The sequence below is a fragment of the Cibotium barometz genome, chromosome 29 (genome assembly GCF_041138505.1).
Source record: "Cibotium barometz isolate CiBa-2024 chromosome 29, ASM4113850v1, whole genome shotgun sequence".
Lineage (NCBI taxonomy): Eukaryota > Viridiplantae > Streptophyta > Polypodiopsida > Cyatheales > Cibotiaceae > Cibotium > Cibotium barometz.
In genome coordinates, this window is record NC_141074.1 from 28,979,451 (window position 1) to 29,005,189 (window position 25,739).

A 25,739-nucleotide genomic window follows, 5' to 3' on the forward strand; every position below is an offset into this window, starting at 1 on the left:
ACCAAGCTCCATTGTTATTAATTGGATCTTAATCCCTTAAAAGTATCAATTGTGTTTCCCTAAACTTGAATATTAGTGAAGATTGTATGTTGAGATCTTTAAAGTCTCAAAGCATAATAAGTACATTTGAAAAATTACAAATCTGAAAAGAAAAAAAACAACAACGTTTAAAGTTTTGTTGCAACTCCCGCAAGTTTGATGTTTCACATGATACAATTACACAAATCTACATACAGCCTACTACTGCTAAAAGCTATAAACAAGTCACAAATGCAACTCTTCCCTTTCGTACCCTTTTTCACGACTATGTATTATTTACCATGCTTACATGTATAGATGAGTGATGCTTACCAATGTTATTAATATCAAAAACAGAAGAAACTCTGAACCACATTGTTTACTTGCCAGGAAACAGACTGGTAAGCCACACCAGCATTTTTAAAATACATAGATCACATGGTGGGGTTGGTGGACATGTTATCGCAACCCAGCTACAAAGTAACTTCAGTTCCTTGAAAAGAACCATGCCATCAAGCTCCATAAGCCATTAATACAATTCATGGACATCTAAATGCCTATCCTTCTATGTCACGCAGTGCAGACATTGGAAAGCTCTAGTATAAAACTTTAAACCAAACAAAAGCCAAGAGCTACTACTTGTCTCAAGGCTGTGAGCCACCATGGAAGAAGACAACCACGTGTTAAAAACAACCAGCACAGGCAGCCAATTTAAGTTCAACAATCAAAGCTTAACACAGGCCTAACGTAGGTAAACTAAACGCAAACAAGAAGACACTGAAAATCATGCTCGACTGCAAGCTTGACAATCTGTCTTGCTCATCAGTCATCATTCATGCTGATCAAAAGTGGCAAACTGTGACCTGAAAGACAAGTCAATCATGTTGACACAGCATGTTGTGTACCTTGAAAGAAACCGAAATTTCTAGGAAGACTTCACAGCAACTTGATGATGTAGATTATCAAAACACTTTCCCTGTGCAGATCCTGAATAGCATGAGGTGATGGTCCTCAGCTGAGCACATCATGACCCGTATGAGGTAAAGATCCTCAGTCACGGACATCATGATGCTGCTGCTGCTGCTGCTCCCCGTGGGCCTTCTATAAATCGTGTACCCATGACTTTGCATACGGGTAAAGAGTCATCTAGGCTCACTAGTCTAACAGAGGGATGAACCTTTAAGTCACGTAAAAGAACTTTATCTCTTATCTCCATATCACCAAGGTTCACCTCCACATATGGCGGGATATGATCAGCTGGACACTTGAACCTAACAGTCCTTTTTATGGTATTGAGATAGCCACCTGCCAAGGAAGCACTTCAACATTAACAACAGCTAAAACGAAGTTGTATAACATAAAACTAGAGAAAAAAAAAATGGACTGCATAATTGTAATGTTCTTCTATCAACCTTTTGAAAGACATCATGAAAGATGCACAGATAAAGAAAGCTGGACTGTATCTCTTCTGCATAAAATCAACTCACTCACAAGCTCTTGGAATTTGTGGGTTGCAAAGAGATTATCAACGACCATTACATGATCATCAAAGAACTCCAAAGTCAAAACACATACATCCATCACAAAATTCACATTAACCATTAAACACATCCCCCACCCCCTCTGAAAAAAAGCTTGCACCAGCTGCCACTTAACTACGCAGTCCTTGTACGCATGTACCTGCTGTATGACAGACACCCTGGAATGCAAGGGCGCATACAGACAGATTTCTACAGGGCTGTCCAGTTATCTGACAATGTTGGCGCAGCATGCATGTGTTATAAACCGTGCATAGAAATCTACCTCGTAGAGTTACTTGGTCTGAATTAAATGGCATGTTCTAAGGGAGTGGAAGTGACATGGCATGTTTTATGTTAGTTTTTTGAGTTGTTACTTGAATGGTCAAGCCCATTTCAGCAGGTTTTTGCAAAACACTACCCAAGGGCCACCAAAAGGCACCTTCTTGGAGAAAAGCCTTATCCAAGTACAAAATGAAAAAAGTGTGTGCACTGTGAACAGCCTCTCAAAGGGTAACATGTGTATGTGCGAGTGAACCCACTCTTAGAGTGGTTCACTAAAATATCTAGATATTATACCTGTAATGACCTAAGCAATGATATCATACAGGAGAGGCTCTAAGCCTATACAAGTATTGTACTTGATTGAAGTAATACAAGTCACATCATTGAGTTGTGCACTTTCTCTCTCTTTGAAGCATTGTCTTTCTCTCTCTAACTCTCTCTCTCCCCCTTACTTCTCTGTTCACAACAAATATGCCATAGCCATGTTTACCTTTAAGCTTCCATAGCTCTTCATGTCACCATTAATTGGTATCAAAGCCATGTATCGCCTGTACGTCTGCACACTACCCGACAGCATCTTCTTCACTGCTGCTCACTACTGCTGTCTACACACAGCCACCCGAGATTACACCTGTTTCCCAGCGCATACATAACTGCCCATCAGCACACACAGTCTAGCACCTGCAACAGACAATTTGCACCAGCCAGACCCAATGGTGATCGCGTAACAAACGTCGAGCTACCATCCACTCGAAGAAGTCCTGCGTAAGAGCAGCTCTCTTTGTTGCCCAAGGCTATGGCGGATGCAGGTGGAGGACAGCCATAGCAAAGAGAGAGAGAGACAGAGACAGAGAGAGAGAGAGAGAGAGAGAGAGAGAGGTATTAGCTACTGTTAATACAAAATGATTGCATGTACAAAGAAGCTTTGATTATGATTTGATGATTAATCAACACTCTAGTACATGATTTTATAGGCTATGAGCCTTATCTTTCTCATCCCACAAACCATGGGGCAATGAAAGCACAATCAATATCTACCTCAGAAAGAGAGATTAGCCACTCCAATGTAGGCTTTTTCAGGTATTGTCTTAGGAGTTTCCAGCTGCTCTGGTGCATCTTTAAGATCTTCTTCTCGTTGTTGTTCTTTTGCCACTAGGTTGTCAGAGGGCAGCGGAAAGATGACAAAAACACTGAAGCTCCAAGAGCAAAACGCTGATGCACTAATCCTTAACAAAAGAGTGGATACAACCAACCCGTAAGCGAGGAGTGGACTTCGTAGGCAGAGGGCTGAAGAAGTGATCAAGAATGATCAAGGAATGATGGTATGTGAGGAAGAGGGCAGCATATATATATCCTTCGATATGAGCTAGCCAGCTACTCCCTAGTCCCTCACACGACCTAAAAATAGGTGAAAAAAATCCATAGAAGGGTGGGCAACCCACATAAAAGGTCCATAAAATAGAGGAAAAATATGGCAAAAATGGGAGAAAATATGGGGAATGCCTGAGCATAGAAATGGGCCCTATAAACACCAGAAAAGCCATTAACAAGAGATGATATATGCTAACACCCCCTCTCAAGTCCTAGGGTGACCCAAGACCCAAGGAGCTGCCATGAACACCTATAGCTGACTAAGACAATCCTTTGGTAAATAAGTCTACAATGTTGTCTTGGGTAGAACAATATTCAAGGATAATGTCTCCCTCCAAGATCCGCTCCCGCACAAAGTCGTATTGGATCTCTATACGCTTGGTCCGCGCATGAAATACCAGATTCTTAGCAATAGCCAAGCAACTCTCGTTGTAGCATGAGATAAGGATAGGCGGCTTTGCTGTCGAAAACCAATCTCCTCAAGTAGCCACTACAACCAAATCGCCAAACAAGCAGCAAAACAAGCCGCTCGATACTCCAGCTCAGTCGATGAAAGCGCCACCATAGGCTGCTTTTTACTCGTCCATGAAATGGCTCCAGATCCAAGAGTAAAGCAATACCCTATAGTAGATCGTCATGAATCCGCATCTCCAGCCTAGTCGGAGTTGCTCCAACCACGTAAAGTAGTCCCTCTCTCCTTAAAAAAATGCCAAAACAATGAGTGTCCAAAGGTGCCTGCATGAAATCACTGAGAGATACCACAACAAATGCACAATCAGGCTGTGTGTTGAGCAACCAAATCAAGAAACCAACCACTTTCCTGTACATAAGTGTATCTACCACTGGATCGGATCCAGAAGAGAAAAGCTTGATGCCACGATCATGGGGAAAGTGATGGGCTTACAATCCGTCATCTTGAAAGCAGAAGCTCTGTAACATACGGCTACTGAGAAATGAATATGCCAATCTAAGCACTAAAAAATCTCCAATCCAAGAAAGAAGTGAAGCAACCCAAGATCTCTCATCTCAAATTCCTGACTAAGGGCAACCTTTGTCTGAACAATGTATGCTGCATGGCTACCTATGTTGATCAAGTCGTCCACATAGAGAATGATAAGAGTGTACAGCCCTTTCTCACAATAAATGTAGAGATTTGGATCAGCCGCTGATCACTTGAAACCCTTATGTTGAAAGAAAGCATCAATCTTCTTATACCAAGCCATAGGGACTTGTTTCAAACCATATAAGGCCTTCTTCAGCCTGTAGACCATACCTTTGGAGTCAAGAACCTAAAATCCCGACGTCTATTCCACATAAACTTCCTCCTTTAGCTCCCTGTTGAGAAATGCCGACTTGACATCCATCTGAAAGATGGGCCAATGAGAGCATGCAGCAAGAGCAAGAACTGTATGTATGGTCGCCATCTAGGCAGTCGATGCAAAGGTATCATCAAAATCCACGCCGACTTTCTAAGAATAGCCTTTGGCCACAAGCTTGGCCTTGTGCTATCCAAAGTTCCATCCGATTTGTACTTGGTCTTATAGACCCACTTGACACCAATCACCTTCCGCTTTGCCAGTCTAGGACCCAGCTCCCATTCTGATTCCACTCAATAGAGTCAAGCTCGACTTCCATGGCCTGCTTCCAAGCCAGTTTGAAAAGTGCCTCCCCAATGTGTAGATTCCGAATCCTTTTGGATGTGTGACATTAGTGCTTAATTGACGCACACGTTCTCCTGATGTTGTGATACGCAACCGCTCCGATCGACAAGGATCCCCTATTGGAGTTGGAGGCAACCGTGTTATCCCTGAGTCCCACAATGTCTGGTACAACCAATCGGGAATACAAGATCCCCCCTCAGAAGTCGAACCCTGCTCCTGAGATGAAGCCTACTGTGGAGCATCCACCAAAATCTCCTCCTCCTAATCAATGTCGGATGATTCCTCTACCTAAGGTGCTCAAGGACGCGCCGAGTCAAGTTGAGGAAGAGAAACAAGAGGATCCGGCAAGGAGCCAAGGAGAGACTGAGTCGAATCAGCCGCTGTAAATGAAGAAGCCTCCTCTGCAATGGAAGATGAAGTCTCATCAACCACCACATCTCTGCTAATGATGATCTTTGAGATTGCAAGATTGTAGAGCCAATAACCTTTGGATTCAGAGCTGTAACCAACCAAAATATGATGCTTGGACTTACCGTCTAGCTTCCCCCTATCACCATCAGATACATGAACAAATGCATCCGATCCAAAAACCCAAAAATGAGAAACTGTTGATTTTCTACCGAGGTAGGCTTGAAAGGGCGTCTGTCCTTGAGGGGCCCAATTAAGAATATAAACAACAGTAGCAACTACCTCCGCCCAAAGCTTATGAGGAAGACTCCGATGTTCCAACATTGTCTGAGCCCTCTCAATCACCGTTCGGTTCTTCCGCTCCACCACGCCATTCTCTGAAGGAGTACCTGTGTTAGCAAACTCCCGTTGAATGCCATGTAGCTCAAAATACTGGTTAAATTGACGAGACGTAAACTCGCCTCCTTTGTGAGCTTGTAATGTCGAGACAAAGTGTCCCGACTGTTTCTCCACCAAGGTTCCCCATGTTTGGAATCTGTCGAAAGTTTCATCTTTGGATTTGAGAAAATAGGCCCAAGTATACCGGCTAAAATCATAAACGAAAAGAAAAACATAACTAGCAGAACCAAGTGACAGAGTGTGCATCAGGCCGCACAAATCTGCATAAACCAACTCCAAAGGTGCTGTAGCTCGTTGTGTAGCCTTCTTTGGAAGGGCCTCCCAATGTTGTTTCCCTTTGAGACAAGAGTGACAAGGGCTCTCACGTGTGCCAACATCTAGGCAATCCATCCACCAGTTTCTCCCAAAAAGCCTTTTGCAAGGCCTCCAAATGAAGATATCCAAATCTAGCATGCCAAAGATCGCTTATGGCACTATACGGATACCTATGTGAGAGTAAAGAGCCATGACTTTGTAGAGCCATGGTCCTCAATGCCTTGCCAAAGGATCTTGTCAATGAGAGGGTCCCGAATGATCACTGAGTCCTTCATAAATCACCTTAGTGCCCAATTTGCAAATCTCATATTCAAACAAGAGATGAAATCCTAAATCTAGTACATATAGCACTCTCGAGGTGTACTTCCCTCCATTGCCATGCAGAATGAGGGCATTGTCCCTTCGCCAAGAATGGGGACAATAGAGTTATCTCCAATGGCAACTTTGCGAGGCATTGCTGCAATTCATCAAGTCAATCCTTGTAATAAGTCGCGTACTGTGTGGCACACCGCTTTCCAAGATCCACTTAGGAGAGTGGGAACAAGAAGGAAGAGCCTACTCAACCACTGGAGGAGAAGTCTCGGACTCGAGATCAATCAGGGTCACAAAAGCCGACTCCTCCACAACTTTGGCAAATGAGCTTGCTCCTTTGTCCTTTGACTTCCCTTCCAAATCCCGCATGCGACTCCACCATTGTCACCATAAGTGCCCCTGTTTGGAGCAATAATCACAAACCTTCTAGTTGCCAGAAGAATTAGAAGTTGAAGACCCCTTCCGCTTTGCATCCTTGGAGTCCTTGGAGTCCTTAGAACTTAGAAGGAGGTGCCCCACCTTTGCCTTTGTTAGGTTGTCCCCCTCTCTATCCAATAAAAGCCTGGGTACCTTTCTTTGAAGAAGAATCCATGAATCTGCTCTCCTAATCAAGGACCATAGGCACCAGCTCATCCCAAGTAATGGTTTCCCTCCATCTTGAGGTAAGAAGTGAAGAATAGAAGGTCTCATATTTTGGGAGCAACTGAGCAAGTAGCCAGATGGCCATATCCTCAGTGGAAATCTCCTTCCCACACCCAGAAATCTCAGATCAAAATGACTCCAGTTTGTTAATGTCAAGTGATGAACTCCACAAGATCATAAGTCTTCAAGACTGCTTCCATCATGACTTTCCAGACGACGTAGTTTGTGCCATCCAACTTGGCGTATGAAGGAAAAGTCAGAAGCGTGTATCCATAGTTGTTTCTCGTACCGGTACGAATGGATTCGTACCGTACCGTACGGTTCAATACCGTACGATATCGTATGGTATCGTACGGTACGAATTAATTTTTTTTTCCAAAAAAAATTTTTCCTTGAAAAAAAAATTCCAAATGCTAAAAAAAATATATAGAAACCCTGCTTTACGAAGATCCCAAATGCTCGCAATACTTCGCAACTTTCGTGTCCACTCAGTATTCCATATGGGGTTGTTGAGAGACCTAAAAAATCTGGCGAGGTAGACTGGTAGTGTGCACTTGATTGGTAGAATGAGAGAATCTTGCTACATCACTTGGGGATCCCTGGTATAGGTAGGCTAGACAATTAGATTCTCAAGTTATGTACGAGGGAGAAGATTTGGACATGGCCATTTTGATCTAGAGAGGAGTCCCTAAACTTATCACCCTAGATGCACTCCTCGTATTTGTGCAAGGACGGTCCCTTAGTCCTAAACGCTACACTGGGAGACCTTTGGTATTGCATTACCCATCCAGGTTCTTTTTTGGAGACAATCAGGAGATCCAACCGGGAGAGACACATATCCATGTTCTGGTTCCTCAAGCACTGTAGACTCCTCCCCTCCCAACCTTCCCTCACATTCAAGCTTGAAGCTCCATAGGTTGTAAGTGTAAAAAATAAAAACCGTATTTTATCGTACGGTATCCGAAAATTTCATATCGTACCAAAAATTCCCGTACGGTATCGTATTTTCGTACCATGACAACCATGAGTTTTTTTAAACCATCCGAGGTTGGATGAGTGCCATGATGTACCTCCTCTTAAAAATGCAGCCACCAAAACAACCCAAGAGCTGCTCTCTGCACTTGTATAGAGGGTGGGCGAGATAGAAAGAGAGTGAAGACGAGAAAAAATGGATGGAAAAAAAACGCAGATTTTCCCCTCCGGATAAGAAAACACAGATTTGAAACACTACGGATAGCCAATGAGTTTGCGTGAAAACGCAGAAAATCAGCCTCCAATCAGCGATTCCAGGTCTAGACGCCTCTACGCTCTGATACCATGTCAGAGAGCACCGGAAAGATGTAGATGAATGACAAAAACGTTGACGCTCCAAGAGACAGATGAGAGAAAACAGCAAAATGCTGAGGCACTAATCCTCAAGAAAAGGGTGGATGCAACCAGCCTATAGGCAAGGAGTGGACTCCGTAGGCAGAGGCTGAAGGTGCTCACCAAAGTGATCAAGAATGATCAAGGAATGATGGTATGTGTGGAAGAGGACAGCACATATATATACTCCAATATGAGCTAGCCGATTGCTCCCTAGTCCCTCACACGACCTGAAAATAGGTGAAAAACTCCATAAAAGGGTGGGCAACCCACATCAAAGGCCCATAAAACAGGGAAAAAATATGGGGAAAATGGAGGAAAATATGGGGAATGCCTGGGCATAGAAATGGCCCCCGTAAACACCAGAAAAGCCACCAACAGAGATGATATATGCTAACATAGGTTGGCTTGATTCTACTCCTATTCTCTTGCCATCTACTTGTAGCATCTTTCTTTGGTGTGTCCCAGCTTCTTGCAAAATGTGCACTTGACTAATTTTCCCTTGGGTTTACCTTTCATTTTGGAAAAGTAGCCCCTCTCTATATCATGACTAATAGAAGCGTGCTCTCAAAGTTGACAATCCTCATCAACGAGGATAGCTACCATGTGATCATATGGCATCCCTCTCGATACCCGAAGTGAAGTTATCACATCTTTGCTTTTCCATCTCTTCCAAGCTAGAAAAGAGTACTACTTTCTTGTGATCTTCATCAATGTTGGCCCTTAGAGCAACTAGTTGTTGGCGGAGGGAACGTATGGTGCTGAGGTGCTCTTGCAAAGTGTGATGTTCTTTCATTTTTAAACCGTAACACTTTTTCTTAAAAGAAACCTTTGAATTGTTAATCTTGTTCCAAAACAGATTCTCAACATTGTCCCACACTTGTTTGGCACTCTTGTCAAAGTCGACATGATGAACGAGGTTGTGAGCAAGCCCTAGACCGATGCGTACTAGTGCTCAGTCATTCTTCTCTATCTAGGCTCTCAATGCAAGTGCTGTAGCTACACCTTCAGGCTTCTCTTCTCTGCCATTGACAACACTCCAGACTTGAGGTAGCACATAAGGGCTCTACATACAGTGGGAAGCAGTTAGCAGGGCGCAGGGTGGCCGAAGTGGCTCTGCGGATGATTGAAGCAGCCGGCCAAAGTAGGCCAGCTAAGGCGGTGCTGCTGACGTGGTGCAGAGAGCACACAAAGGCAATTGCTGATGTGTCACCAATTGGCCGACCATTTGGTCCATCTCCAATTTTGTGTCTCATTCACTTGAGGCCAGGCCTGTGTCTCATGTGAAGAGGCCGGTATTTTTGCTTGACATGGACGGGAGCCAGACTAGTGCAACCCGTGTGTTAGCAGAAAGGTGTCGTATGGACGGGAGCAAGACTGGTGCCACCCGTGTATGACCTGGACTGTGTTCTATCCATGGGATTGTCACGCCATGGAAGAGCCAGTATTCGTGCCGTGTCTTGCCTATGGGACTGTCACTCCAGAGCTCTTGGCTGTAATTCATGCCTTAAAGATATGGAAACATTATCTTCTTGGGGCTGAATTTGTAGTCAAGACAGATCATCAAAGCTTGAGATACTTTCTATCTCAAACAAAGCTTTCAGAGAAGCAAATGAGAATGGCAAACTTTCTTTCCATGTTTCATTTTCAGATTGTGCATACTCCAGGAAAGAAAAATGTGGTGGCCGATGCATTATCCAGGAGGCCTTATGTAGCTGCAGTCTCAGTGGCCTCTCATGGGGACTTATATGCTATGAGAATGCCTCTTATATTATCAACGAGGGTTATCTTATGAAGGATAATTGCCTATGTGTGGTGAAGGATTTGCGTCCAAAGGTTATGGAGGAATGTCATGCTCCACCTTATGCTGGTCATAGAGGTATTATGCCCACTACACGCATGATTCAGAGATATTTCTTTTGGCCAACCATGCGTAAAGACATTGAGGCTTATGTGCATGCATGTATTACTTGCCAAAAGGTGAAATTTGACAGGCAAAAACCTCCAGGTTTGCTTCAGCCATTGCCTATTCCCTCGCAACCTTGGGAAAGTATTACTATGGATTTTATTATGGACTTGCCTAGATCTCAGCATGGGAATGATGCTATTTGGACCATTGTGGACAGGTTTAGCAAGCAAGCTCATTTCTTGCCCGTCAAGAAAACCATTAAAGCTGATCATATGGTAAAGCTTTTTCTTGCTAATATTTTCAAGCATCATGGTATGCCTAAATCCATTGTTGGGGATAGAGACCCCAGGACTACAAGCCTCTTTTGGAGGGCTTTATTTGATAACGTGGGTACTAAACTTGAGTTTTCATCAGCTTATCATCCCCAAACGGATGGCCAAAGTGAAGCTGCAAATTCAGCTGTGTTGGATTTATTGAAGTGTTATGTGGCAGATCAAAAGACTGCATGGGAGAAGTATCTTCCACTTGTTGAGTTTGCCTACAACAATACAATCCATGCCTCCACGGGAAAGGCTCCGTTTGAAATTATTTATGGCAGAGTGGTATTGCCACCCATCCTTCATACAAAGGATGAGATTTTTGCAGCTGATGAATATGTTCGTGACTTGGATGTAGCCTTTGGTCAGGTGCGGACAGCCATTGCAAGGTCACAAGATAAGCATAAAATGGCTGCTGACAAGCATAGAAGGGACATGCAAGTCAAAGAAGGTGATTGGGTTTTGCTGAAATTTGAGAAGGCCAGGCTTCGGAAGAGGCCAAGACGAGAAGGATCATATCCTAAGCTTTCTCCTCGCTATTATGGACCCTTCAAGGTGATTCAGAAGATCAATGAAGTGTTATACAGGCTTGCTTTGCCTAGTCACTGGAAGATTCACAATGCATTTCATGTGAGTCTATTTCGGAAATATGTGGGGCCAGATCCTGACGAGCCTGTCAGGAAGATCCGCCAGAGATTGATGAGCTTGAGGAGATCCTCCAGCCAGAACAGATTGTTTTTCACAAGGAGCGATAGCTATCTACAGGAAAGCTCTCCAGGAGATACCTTGTGAAGTTTAAAAATCCACCGCCATCGAGCTACCTTTCCACGTGACATAGCTGAGGGAGACCTCTCGGCCATACTCGTCAACCCCATGCTTGACATTTTGGAGAGTGGCATATCATCTACTCGGAGCTGATGTTGCTCCCATGTTTTTATTTTCTTAGTTTTCCATTATGAGTTTCCATGGACAGTTTTGTATCACCCTAGTGAGATAGCTATATTTATGTTTTCATTCTGTTTTATTTTCCATTCCATGAGATATGCCATGGACATTATTGTACCACTTTGGTCTCATAGGCCCATTGGGTCTTTAGTAGACGCTTAATATATCTTTCTTTCGAGTCCATGTTCACCTGTACAAGTCCCATACATGGTCATCGTCATGTGCGCATGTCCCGCACATGGAAGTAGTGCATGCTCAGGGTCACCCTCTAGAATGTTGTAGAGGTTTTCCGGGTTTGCCTGGGCCACCAGATCTAGGAGTCACAGCCTTGTTGCATGCGAGTGGGCATCTAGGCAAAGGGGTAGCCCTATGGGCCACCCCATAAGGCTTTAAAAGCCTTGCCTACAAGGTGGGAAGCCCTTAGGGCCCTAGGGGCCATGGAGGCCCCCATGCCCAAGCAACCAGCCTATAGGAGGACTGGACAGCAAGTCGGCAGGCCTAAGGGGCACACACCAATCGGCCAGTCTCACACCGAGTCGGCCAGCCTTTGTGGACCACACGTATGAAAGGAACCTATTATTAGGTGTTTATCCAGGTCGTGGACCTTCAGCAACAGGCCAACAGGTATTGGAGTAGAGCATGATTGGTGTACTATATAAGCAATAGGCAGTCTAGGGCCTTAATCATCTTATCCTTCTACAAGTGCTAGAGTCTCCAGGCCAGGACAGCCAAGGGATTGCTATTTGCAAGGTGGTTGAAGTAGGTCAAGGGCAGAGGTAACACTCAGCCGAGATCATCTCAGTAGAAGATCACTTCAGTCTGGGTATTTCCAGCCCAAGTCAGTCTTTTCTACATATTCAATAAAGCAGTCTAGGGCTTTAATCATCTTATTCTTCTACAAGTGCTAGAGTCTCCAGGCCAGCCAAGGGATTGCTCTTTGCAATTTGCAAGGTGGTTGAGGTAGGTCAAGGGCAGAGGTAACACTCAGCCAAGATCATCTCAGATCACGTCAGTCCGGGTATTTCCAGCCCCAAGTCAGTCTTTTCTACACATTCAATACACCATCCTTGGTGGGGGCCCTTCAAAGGGTATTTGGGACCCGATCCTCTCTCTCTCTCTCTCATTCATTATCGTTACATTGTGCTACAAGAACCACGGGCTGATGAAAGGTATTTATCAAAGTATAATCCTTGTTTGTAAGTTTGCATGTTACATGCTCCTGCACACATACGAAAGAGGGTAGCTGGTCGGGTAAATGCATCGCTCCAGATAGATAGAATTAGCACAAAATACACAAAGACAACCCAACCACCACCAACCCCCCACCCCCCCCCCCCAAAAAAAAAGTGTAATCTCGATTTCATAGTTGGTCTACTCACATCATTAACTTCATCTTGCGTGGCAGCATTGAGTGCTATGGCCAAGAGATGATAACATTTTTGCAAACCACCCCCCCCCCCTCCGCACAGCGCAGGAAAAAAAAAGTATAACCTCGATTTCATAGTTGGTCTACTCGCATCATTATCTTCATCTTGCATAGCAGCATTGAGTGCTATGCCTAAGAGATGATAATGACATTTTTGCAAGCACTCTCTAGTTGTGTGATCTTTCAACTGTGCTTGGTAATATAACAAGTTCAATACGCTATGTTAGTCCAATGCAATAGTTGAAAAAGCATATCAAATCAGGAAGTTTAAGACAAAGACGAACCTTTGCGTATTCCTGGACAAGCATCCTTTCCACGAAACACAAGAGGAACTTCAACTTTTATCACTGCTTCAGGAGGAGCCCGAATGAAGGTAGCATTCAAAATAGCATCCGTTCCTGCATGCAAATGAACCTAAGGATAAAACAGGAACATATTAGACTCCACAGATAAACCATTCACATCGTCATATCTATAAATAAGTCAGAAAAAAGGTACTCTTGTCACACATCCCCACTTAATCACTTGCATTCAACCAAACTAATACGCACACGTTAATTGGCAAATTGACATTATACACAAGCCAGTACGTTGAACAAGTATTAGTTAAGACAACTTAGAAAATGTGTGGGCTCTCAAGTGTCAAATTCAAGTGCTTGGTCTACCTACCTAGACTAATTAGCAACCATACATCCAAAACGCGAACTATTGATGTAGCATATTTTGATTGATGCAGCAGCTTGTGAAAAGCCAAAACAGCCAAAACACAAAGGATTGATGTAGAAGCTTTTCATTGATGTATAAGTTTGTGAAAAGCCACAACAGCCTAAAGGAAAAGTCATGAAAACATTAGTAAAGACAAGGTTGTAGCTACAAATTAATGTTGCTTCGGGCATGCGAGACCTCCACTTCCTCCCCAACCTCATAAGGAATGCATTAACTATTCTAAAAGAAAGCTACCTCTAGATTAACCTGGTTAGCCTAGATTAGCCTTGATTACAATAGTCCTAGGGCTGATGCCTTTTATAGTCCCAAGGCCCACATGCCCTAACACCACATGTGTAAATGCCCCTAAACCCCATGTGCCTAGGCCCATCTATGAGAATATGTGAATATGAAATAGAGATCACACAAGAGAGAGCACACAGCCAAGAGAGATCAAACACTTAAGCTAGAAACTGAAAAGTATTGAATGAATTATGAATGAACAATGTCCATGCTTATATAAATATCTGTAGAGCCAGTGGGCCTGTAGGACAAATGTCCACAACTAATAAAAATGCCTAAAATAGCTAAGAAATATGGGAAATGCCCTAAAAATATCAAATAAATCTCAAGATAAAAAGTGGCATAAAATGAAGTAAAAGAGAGCTGGAGATGACATGTCCAACACCTCCTCTTAGCTCCAGCACGAGGGTCCGACTCCCATACAGGTAAGGAGCTAATCAATAGTATCTCAAGGAAGAGGTTTGGTGAAGAGATCAGCTAAGTTGTCCTAAGAAGGACAATACACCAGTGTAATGACGTCAACGACGACCAGCTCACGAACGAAGTGAAAGTGGACCTCAATATGTTTGGTCTTGCCATGGAAGGATGAAGTTCGAGCCAATGCCAAGGCACTCTAGCTATTCGTAAGAATACGGATCGGAGAACCAAGTACATCAAGATTGCTCAACATCTGGAACAACCATAACAACTCACAATAGGTATCCAGATAAGCACGGTACTCAACCTCAATTAGGATAATGAAACTGTATTTTGCTTCTTGGATCTTAGAAATAAGACTAGAGCCAAGAGTGAAGCAATAACCAAAAGTGGATGGTCGAGTATCTTGATCACCTACCCAATCAGCATCAAAGTATCCAACAAGCTTAGTACTTCCTCTGAAAGAGAGACAATAGTCCAAGGTACCGGATGAGTATCAGAGAACCCTCAGAGCAACCCGCCAATGAGAATGTCGAGAAGCGGAAGAAAACTGACTGAGAACACTGACACTGTAAGAAATGTCGGGCCTAGTATAAGTCAAATAAATAAGAGAACCAACAAGCCACCGGTACTGTGTACTGTCCTCAAAGAGGGGAGAGGACTCATCACGGGAGAGGATCCATCAAACAAGAAATTGGACGGCACTCGATCATCCCAAATGTCTCCAAGAGCTGCTGCAAATATCTGTATTCGCTAAGAAACACTCCATCAAAAGACTAATAGACCTCCATTCCAAGAAAGTAGCGGAGAAGTCCTAATTAAGTCATCTCAAAGGTAATAGCTAAATTTGACCGGAGCTGTTCAATCCTGGTACGATGTGAGCCAGTGATCAATAAATCATCAACATATAAGACGATCAAACACATCAAAGCATCTTAAGCAAAGACGTAGAGATTGTTGTCTGCAAAGCATCTCTTGAATCCAAGGGAAAGAAAGAATGCATCAATCTTATCATACCACACCTTGGGTGCCTGTTTCAAACCATAAAAGGCTTTGTGCAATCTGTACACCATACCCTCATGTCCGGGAACCTAAAACCTTGAGGTTGTTCAACATACACCTTCTCGTGACTTACAACCTTATCCTCATATTCAGGAACCTGAAAACCTTGAGGTTGTTCAACATACACCTCCTCATGTAAGTCACGAAAGGCAGACTTAACATCCATTTGGTAAACCGGCCAGTGCTCATGAGCAAAAAGAGCAAGAACTATCCGGATAGTGGAGTATCTATGAAACCGATCCCGTCAAGTGGGAAGGACTCCGTTGGACACCCACACGCTTAATAGCACAACTTTAAAACCACAAATTTGAAATGGACAACTTAAAACAACTTGAAATTTAAATGAACAGAAATGGAAAGATGGACACCAGCACTGGGGCCGGAACGGGCCGACCCCCCCCTCAATATATGATATATTTATTGGGAGTATTTAATGAATACAATGCTCCGTGGGTTCTGAGAACCAGATAATGTCCATGTACATATGAAAACAGTACCAAACAAGTAGGCTCAGATTTCGATGAAGAAAACTCGAAGCAGAACGACCACTAGTGTGGTCCAATCTCTGCGGTCCTGTGCTTTCACTGGACTCCGCGGAGAGCGCCTCACTGGTGTTCCGAGACCACGCACAAACAGGCGCTCTCGTACTAACGCCTGGCTCTCCCGATCTCAGCACCTTTGGACCGAGGTTTGCCAATACAGCTTGGACAACCCAGCACCGAACGGGTGTTGCCGTAGAGGGATAAATCCCTTATCAGATTTAAACATTAAATGCTTTACTCAAATCTGAAAATCACTTACTTGTAGATGGTTGATAGGAGACCAATACTTGCGGTATGATGAAGATGAAACCACCCTTGTTGAAGAAAGAGTAGCCTCGTGAAGAATCAAGACAAGCACCACCACGAAAGACCACAGCCGCCTGCTGTGAGAGAATGAGCACAACTTACTGATGGTGGACAATGTCCTGAGGGTAGAGAAAATGGCAGCCTGTCAGTAGCCGCCTGTGAGAGCAGCCACAACAGTCCTTGTGGAGGTGGAACCCACGTCTGAGTGCAGAGGAGAAAAAACAGCGCCAGCCTTCAAGTATGCTGCCGCCTGTGGGGGGTAGTTGCAGCCAGCCTGTAGAGGGGCAAGCGCAGCCGGCAGCAGAGGGTACAGCCCGTTGAAGGAGTCGCCTGTAGAGGTGGAAAGAGAAGGCAGCCGCCTGCAGGGGTGGTTGCAGCCAGCCTGTAGAGAGTGGTTTGCCCGAGTACAAGCGCAGCCTGAGGAGCGAAGGGTTGAAGCGCTGGTAGTCTCACGAAAACAGGGTGGAAACGTACGCTGCTCCTATCCACGATGGAGAAAGCCTTTGTTTATAAAATTTAAAGTGGAGTTAACCTTAGTAAATTTCTACGCATGCATGTGGGGGATTAGTGGGGGTTGGTGACCATGCCCACCCCCACACTCACTTAAAAGTGAGGCTCCCCACCTTGGCCCCTAAGTGGGTGCCCAAAGGGGGTGCCCACTTTTAAATAAGTGTGAACCCCTAACCTTATAAAACAAAGGGGTTAGAATTTAAATATTAAAACAACAAGTACCATATACTTACCACCTGTTCACATGCACTGAAACTTGTCAGAATACAGAGCAGACTTCACGACTCACTGGCAGGCGTCCCCGCTCAGTAAGTAACACGTCAGGCAAGCAAACACACAAATACATGTCATGCGAAAACAGTTTCAAACATGCAAAATATGTGTGCATGTGCAAAAAGTAACATGGACATATCTCCCGTTCATGGAACAAGTACAAAATATCTGTCGGCACAAAACTGGCACGACATAAAAACATAAAACCTGGTCTTCCTATGGAGTGACAGTCCCATAGGTAAGACACAGTTCCAAGCACGAGTCTTCCTATGGTGTGACAGTCCCATAGGTAAAACACGGCACGAATACTGGCTCTTCCATGGCGTGACAGTCCCATGGATCGAACACAGTCCAGGTCATACACGGGTGGCACTGATCTGGCTCCCGTCCATACGACACCATCCTGCTAACACACGGGTGGCACCAGTCTGGCTCCCGTCCATGTCAGCAAAAATACTGGCCTCTTCACACGAGACACCGGCCTGGCCTCAAGTGAACGAGACGCAAAAACTAGGAATGGACCAAATGGTCGGCCAATTGGTGACATCCCCCCGGGCTACTAAAGAGTTGACCTCAACTTAAAAGCCTCAAGATATGCCTGCAACAATTGCGGATAATCTGCAAAATAATCCTCATTTACCCATTTGGCATCAATAGGCAAATAATTCTTAAACTTCACAAGGTATCTCCTGGAAAGCTTTCCTGCAGGTAGCTTTCTCTCCTTGTGAAAAACAATCTGTTCTGGCTGGAGGATCTCCTCAAGCTCTTCAATTTCTGGCGGATCTTCTGTGACAGGCTCATCAGGATCTGGCCCCACATATTTCCGAAATAGACTCACATGAAAAGCATTGTGAATCTTCCAATGACTAGGTAGAGCAAGCCTGTAGGACACTTCATTGATCTTGTGAATCACCTTGAAGGGTCCATAATAGCGAGGAGAAAGCTTAGGATATGATCCTTCTCGTCCTGGCCTCTTCCGAAGCCTAGCCTTCTCAAATTTCAGCAACACCCAATCACCTTCTTTGACTTCCATGTCCCTTCTATGCTTGTCAGCAGCCATTTTATGCTTATCCTGAGATCTTGCAATGGCTGTCCGCACCTGACCAAAGGCAACATCCAAGTCACGAACATATTCATCAGCTGCAAAAATCTCATCCTTTGTACGAAGGATGGGTGGCAAGACCACTCTGCCATAAATAATCTCAAACGGAGCCTTTCCTGTGGAAGCATGGATCGTATTGTTGTAGGCAAACTCAACAAGTGGAAGATACTTCTCCCATGCACTCTTTTGATCTGCCACATAACACTTCAACAAATCCAACACGGCTGAATTTGCAGCTTCACTTTGGCCATCCGTTTGGGGATGATAAGCTGATGAAAACTCAAGCTTAGTACCCATATTATCAAACAAAGCCCTCCAAAATAGGCTTGTAGTCCTGGGATCTCTATCCCCAACAATGGATTTAGGCATACCATGATGCTTGAAAATATTAGCAAGAAAAAGCTTTACCATATGATCAGCTTTAATGGTTTTCTTGACGGGCAAGAAGTGAGCTTGCTTGCTAAACCTGTCCACAATAGTCCAAATAGCATCATTCCCATGCTGGGATCTGGGCAAATCCATAATAAAATCCATCGTGATACTTTCCCAAGGTTGCGAGGGAATAGGCAATGGCTGAAGCAAACCTGGAGGCTTTTGCCTGTCAAATTTCACCTTTTGACAAGTAATACATGCACGCACATAAGCCTCAATGTCTTTACGCATGCTTGGCCAAAAGAAATACCTCTGAATCATGCGAGTAGTAGGCATAATACCTCTATGACCAGGATATGGTGGAGCGTGACATTCGTCCATAACCTTTGGACGCAAATCCTTCACCACACATAGGCAATTATCCTTCATTAGATAACCCTCGTTGATAACATAAGAGGCATGTGAATGACCAGCCATCAAATCAATCCATATATGGCAAAAATCAGCATCCAAATGATACAAATCTCTCATAGCAGATAGATCTCCATGAGAGGCCAGTGAGACTGCAGCAACATAAGGCCTCCTAGATAGTGCATCGGCCACGACATTTTTCTTTCCTGGAGTATGCACAATCTGAAAATGAAACATGGAAAGAAAATTTGCCATTCTCATCTGCTTCTCTGAAAGCTTAGTTTGAGATAGAAAGTATCTCAAGCTTTGATGATTTGTCTTGACGACAAATTCAGCCCCAAGAAGATAATGTTTCCAAATCTTTAAGGCGTGAATTACAGCCAAGAGCTCTTTCTCATAGATATCCATATGAAGCTCGGCATCATGCAAACGACGGCTCTCGTATGCAACTGCATGGCCTTCTTGATTTAGGACAGCTCCTATGCAATCACCACAAGCATCACATTCAACCACGAATGACTTGTGCAAGTCAGGAACAATCAATACTGGACCACATATGATCGCATGCTTGAGCTGCAAGAAAGCATCCTGTTCCTTTGAAGTCCATTTGAAAACAGTTTTCTTCTTCGTGAGATCATGTAGAGGAGTGGCAATCATAGCAAAATGCCTTATGAAACGCCTGTAATATGAACATAATCCCAGAAAACTACGTACTTGATGTATGTTTTGCAATTCGGGCCAATTCCGAATGGTCTCTATCTTTGCAGGATCCATTGTAACTCCATCCTTGGATACAATATGTCCCAGATAATGAATCTCTGAAAGGAAAAACTCACTTTTCTTGGCATTGACGAAAAGTTTATGCTTCCGCAACTCTTCGAACACTGTGACCAAATGAGTTCTGTGTTCCTGCTCATTCTTGGAGAAAACCAAGATATCATCAAAGAAGACTCCTGTAAACTTGCGATGGGATCGGAATATCCTATCCATCATACGATTAAAAGTAGCAGGAGCATTGGTGAGACCAAAAGGCATTACCAAGAATTCATATAATCCGAAGGCTGTCCTGAATGCAGTCTTATGGACATCTTGTGGCACCACTCGGATCTGGTGATAACCACTCTTCAAATCAAGTCTGCTAAAACAAGCTGAGCCATCAAGCTTATCCAAGATATCATCAATACGTGGAATAGGACATCTGTTCTTGATGGTAAGCTTGTTCAAAGCTCTATAGTCTACACACATACGGAATGATCCGTCCTTCTTTTGAACTAGAAGCACAGGAGAGCAGTAAGGTGAGGAACTTGGCTGAACCAAACCTTTCTCTAAAAGCTCGTTGACCTGCTTCATAATTTCTTCTTGTTGTGCAGCACTCACTCGGTATGCGGGTTTGTTAGGAGGAGAATTACCTGGCACAAGATCTATGCGGTGATCTTCGGGCCTTTGGGGAGGTAATTCACCCGGCAATGAGTCAGCAAAACAGTCGTTGAATGCATTAAGAAAATTCAGCCTATCATTAGACATAGCATCCACATTTTGATGATTTGGCACAAGACTATCACGCACAAAAATCAAGTACGCTGAAAGACTCTTTTTCATTGCTTTATTAATTTGGATGTGTGATACAACTGGGATAGAATCCCCTTCTTTGCCAGCATCAATAAAATGCATGCGGCCTTTATGCATAAAAGAAATCATATTAGACTTGTAGTCTTTGCGGGGCTCAAGCCTATGGTGCCACGGCTTGCCCAACAATACATCACATCCATTCAGAGGAGCAACTAAGAAATGCTCATTATCAAGATAGCCCTGTATATGGATACGCAACTTCCCAATCAAAGGGGTAACCTGCACCTCTTTGCCAATAAATGCAGCTTCGGCTTCAATCTGAGGTCCCATGTTTTCAACCTCAATACCCAATGCAGCTGCCATTAGCATAGAGATGAAATTGTCAGTTGCACAGTCATCAAACATGAAGAGTGCGGGCTGATCCTTGATTTGCCCCCAAGCCTTGCAAACCATACGCTCTTTCGCATCATGACCTGTATTACCTTGCACATAAGGAACTGCATGAACATTTGCTTTGGTGTGCTTGTCCTCGTGCTTTGGTTTACGATCTGGGCATTGTCGGAACATGTGGTCTTTGCTACCACAAGAAAAGCATTTTCCATCCTTAGCATATTGCTCTCTTTGCTCCGGGGTTAATCCAAATTTGTTCTTCCTTGGGCCCTGTTCTTTAGATGTGTAATTTTCAGCTTTACCACCCTTGTAAGGCTCCCGGAAGTTCTTTTTAGATGGCTGTCCGCCCTTTTGCTGATTTGGGGCAGCCTTGTCCTTCGCCTTGGAACCTCCTTGATCCTGCTTGATCTTGAGCACCAATTGCTTTGTAGCAAGGGCAGAAGCTGTGAGTTGTTGCAACGTATGTTTTGGGTGCAATTCAATACCCGATCTATAAGCAGGTTGCAAGCCAGAACGAAACTTCCTCTTTCTTTCATCCTCTGTGATTAGCATAAAGGGAGTCACTTCCAGCAACACTTTCCAGAATTTGTTAACATACTGTTGCACACTCTCATTATCTTTTTGTTCCAACCTGTCCCACTTTTGAGTGAGAGTTTGCTCTGCATTGGGTGGCAAGAACTGAGCATAAAATCTATCTTTGAATTCCTTCCAAGTAGAGATGGGATCCTTGGTGATCTTTTCGGTGATCCACCAATGGGCAGCAGTGCCTTTCAGAAACATGCTAGCATGGCGCACCTTTGATTTTTCTGTAAAGTCCTCATCGCTAAAAGCAATGTCGAACTGTGCCACAAATGCTAACACCTTAGAGGCATCATGTTCACCATGAAAGACATCAAATTTGACAGATTTATCACCTGCTTTGAACTCCTTGAGCTTCCTGGCATGAGGCTCATGGTCCTCTCTTTTTCTTTTCCCCTTATCCAACGGGGTAGCCCTGTCTGCATGGGCTCCATGGGCCATCATAGAAGCTTCATGGGGCACGGTGGCATGTGCTCCACGAACTCGAAGCTCAGATGCATGTGACTTACCTGCATATGGCATAGTCTCTCCATGAGACAACTCAGAAGGCAAAATTTTTCTGGAAGCAGACCTGTCACCATGAGATACATATCTTGCATGCATGTGACTTTGATGCCCTCCATGAGCACTGGCATACATAAATCTATCAGGCTTAGTGCCTTGGGGAGAGGATGCATGACGAGAGGTGACTGTCACCTCTTCCTTTTGCATAAAAGATTTCAGCCTCTGGGATACGGGATCTCCATGCTTCAAACGAGGTGGATTTCTGAATTTCAGCTCTCCGTCATCCCCCTCTTTGATATCACCTTTGCGAAGGAGATAGGCAAGTGCCAACTCCCTTGGTTTCTTGCCCACTTCACGAGCCATTGATTCAAAGGTTACATCAACCATAGCATCAGCCTTCCTGGCTTCAATAGCACTTTGTAGATGTGGATCTTCATGCAAAAACTTTAATTCTTGCTCTTGAGCCTGCAAAAGTTTTCTCATATGTTCCATTTCAGCCCTCATAGCATCAGGGTCTTGTTCAAGCATAACTGTCTTTCCTGGAGACAGTTGACCCTTGGATTCACTATCAAGAACCCTTTCAAGGGGCTTGTGTCTACCTCGCAGGGCATCACACCCACGAGAAGCACTAGAGGGACCCCTCGAATTTGGCACTTCCAAAGGGTTGCCTTGGCTGTCCATTGTGTTTTAAGTTTGCTAAAAGCGGGATGTCCAGTACACAGGTTCGTTTCCCCACTAGGAAGAGGGAAACAACCGTGCTCTGATACCAATGAAACCGATCCCGTCAAGTGGGAAGGACTCCGTTGGACACCCACACGCTTAATAGCACAACTTTAAAACCACAAATTTGAAATGGACAACTTAAAACAACTTGAAATTTAAATGAACAGAAATGGAAAGATGGACACCAGCACTGGGGCCGGAACGGGCCGACCCCCCCCTCAATATATGATATATTTATTGGGAGTATTTAATGAATACAATGCTCCATGGGTTCTGAGAACCAGATAATGTCCATGTACATATGAAAACAGTACCAAACAAGTAGGCTCAGATTTCGATGAAGAAAACTCGAAGCAGAACGACCACTAGTGTGGTCCAATCTCTGCGGTCCTGTGCTTTCACTGGACTCCGCGGAGAGCGCCTCACTGGTGTTCCGAGACCACGCACAAACAGGCGCTCTCGTACTAACGCCTGGCTCTCCCGATCTCAGCACCTTTGGACCGAGGTTTGCCAATACAGCTTGGACAACCCGGCACCGAACGGGTGTTGCCGTAGAGGGATAAATCCCTTATCAGATTTAAACATTAAATGCTTTACTCAAATCTGAAAATCACTTACTTGTAGATGGTTGATAGGAGACCAATACTTGCGGTATGATGAAGATGAAACCACCCTTGTTGAAGAAAGAGTAGCCTCGTGAAGAATCAAGACAAGCACCACCACGAAAGACCACAGCCGCCTGCTGTGAGAGAATGAGCACAACTTACTGATGGTGGACAATGTCCTGAGGGTAGAGAAAATGGCAGCCTGTCAGTAGCCGCCTGTGAGAGCAACCACAATAGTCCTTGTGGAGGTGGAACCCACGTCTGAGTGCAGAGGAGAAAAAACAGCGCCAGCCTTCAAGTATGCTGCCGCCTGTGGGGGGTAGTTGCAGCCAGCCTGTAGAGGGGCAAGCGCAGCCGGCAGCAGAGGGTACAGCCCGTTGAAGGAGTCGCCTGTAGAGGTGGAAAGAGAAGGCAGCCACCTGCAGGGGTGGTTGCAGCCAGCCTGTAGAGAGTGGTTTGCCCGAGTACAAGCGCAGCCTGAGGAGCGAAGGGTTGAAGCGCTGGTAGTCTCACGAAAACAGGGTGGAAACGTACGCTGCTCCTATCCACGATGGAGAAAGCCTTTGTTTATAAAATTTAAAGTGGAGTTAACCTTAGTAAATTTCTACGCATGCATGTGGGGGATTAGTGGGGGTTGGTGACCATGCCCACCCCCACACTCACTTAAAAGTGAGGCTCCCCACCTTGGCCCCTAAGTGGGTGCCCAAAGGGGGTGCCCACTTTTAAATAAGTGTGAACCCCTAACCTTATAAAACAAAGGGGTTAGAATTTAAATATTAAAACAACAAGTACCATATACTTACCACCTGTTCACATGCACTGAAACTTGTCAGAATACAGAGCAGACTTCACGACTCACTGGCAGGCGTCCCCGCTCAGTAAGTAACACGTCAGGCAAGCAAACACACAAATACATGTCATGCGAAAACAGTTTCAAACATGCAAAATATGTGTGCATGTGCAAAAAGTAACATGGACATATCTCCCGTTCATGGAACAAGTACAAAATATCTGTCGGCACAAAACTGGCACGACATAAAAACATAGAACCTAGTCTTCCTATGGAGTGACAGTCCCATAGGTAAGACACAGTTCCAAGCACGAGTCTTCCTATGGTGTGACAGTCCCATAGGTAAAACACGGCACGAATACTGGCTCTTCCATGGCGTGACAGTCCCATGGATCGAACACAGTCCAGGTCATACACGGGTGGCACTGATCTGGCTCCCGTCCATACGACACCATCCTGCTAACACACGGGTGGCACCAGTCTGGCTCCCGTCCATGTCAGCAAAAATACTGGCCTCTTCACACGAGACACCGGCCTGGCCTCAAGTGAACGAGACGCAAAAACTAGGAATGGACCAAATGGTCGGCCAATTGGTGACAATCTAGCTATAGGAGCAAAAGTTTCCTCATAATCCACACCCTCAATCTGAGAGTACCCCTTCACAACCAATTTGGCTTTGTGTTTGTCCAGAGATCCATCAGCATGAAACTTGGTCTTAAAGACCCACTTGACCTCAATAACATGTCGATGTAAAGGTTGATCCACTAGCTCCCATGTACGATTTCTCTCAATGGAATCAATCTCAGTCTCCATGACTGCCCGCCATTCAAGAAGAGAAAGAGCCTCTTTAGCTATACTAGGCTCATATTATTGTACTCATCAGGGCGAGGTTACAAAAATGACGAAGCTGCTATAATCTCCGTGCCTGTGTCAAGATTGCACTGAAGAATCAGCAAGCTGATGAAGTTCCATATCGGAGAGATGAGAATCATTAACACTGGTTTCCACCATCGTAGAATCTTGGGGGCAATCCTCCATTGCATAGGAGGAGCAGCAGGAGGAGAAGCAGGGAAAGGAGGAAGTGGGGGTGGAGAGACAAGGGGTAAAGAAGTTGATGGTGGAGAAGCTGGTGGTGGAGTTGGGGTGATCAAGAAAGGAGAAGGGACCTCAATGGTAAGCTCGATATGAGAGCAAGAATCATCTATTGAGGGTTCAACAAAGCGAACATGGCGAGAAACCACCAAGGATCGCGACTCCCGATCCCATAATTTGTAAGCTTTGGAATGAGAGCTATATCCACAAGTAAGCCTTCAGAAGGTCCGGATAATCCGCAAAAAATAATCCTCGTCCATCTATTTTGCATCCATAGCCGAATAGTTTTTAAACTTCACAAGATACCTGCGCACTAGCTTGCCACCTTGCATACTTGCGCTCTTTATGAAAAACTATCTGCTTGGGTTGCATTACCTCCTCAAGTTCATCCACTTCTGGTAGATCTTGCAAAACTGGTTTCATAGGAGGTGGTCACACATAAGGCCTCAGCAAACTGACATGAAAGGCATTGTATATTTTCCAATGATCGGGCAATACCAATCTATATGGGCACCATAAATGTAATATGCGGAAGCTTCGGAGAAGAATCGGTAACTTCAATACTCAGAATTCAGCACTCTTTTCGCGACGGAA

The 25,739-nt window shown here is 44.5% G+C and overlaps 1 protein-coding gene across 1 annotated transcript in view; it reads right to left on the bottom strand.

The window, feature by feature from the left end:
• Positions 1-336: 336 nt before the first annotated feature.
• The window catches only part of LOC147622014 (uncharacterized), a 40,473-nt gene continuing 15,070 nt past the window's right edge, over positions 337-25,739 (bottom strand). The window contains exons 2-3 of the mRNA XM_086823065.1: positions 13,175-13,304; positions 337-1,323 (exon numbers count right to left, since the gene is read on the bottom strand). Of these exons, the coding sequence (XP_086679191.1) occupies positions 1,082-1,323; positions 13,175-13,304 (372 nt within the window). The 3' untranslated portion in view covers positions 337-1,081. The remainder of the gene's footprint in view (positions 1,324-13,174; positions 13,305-25,739) is intronic.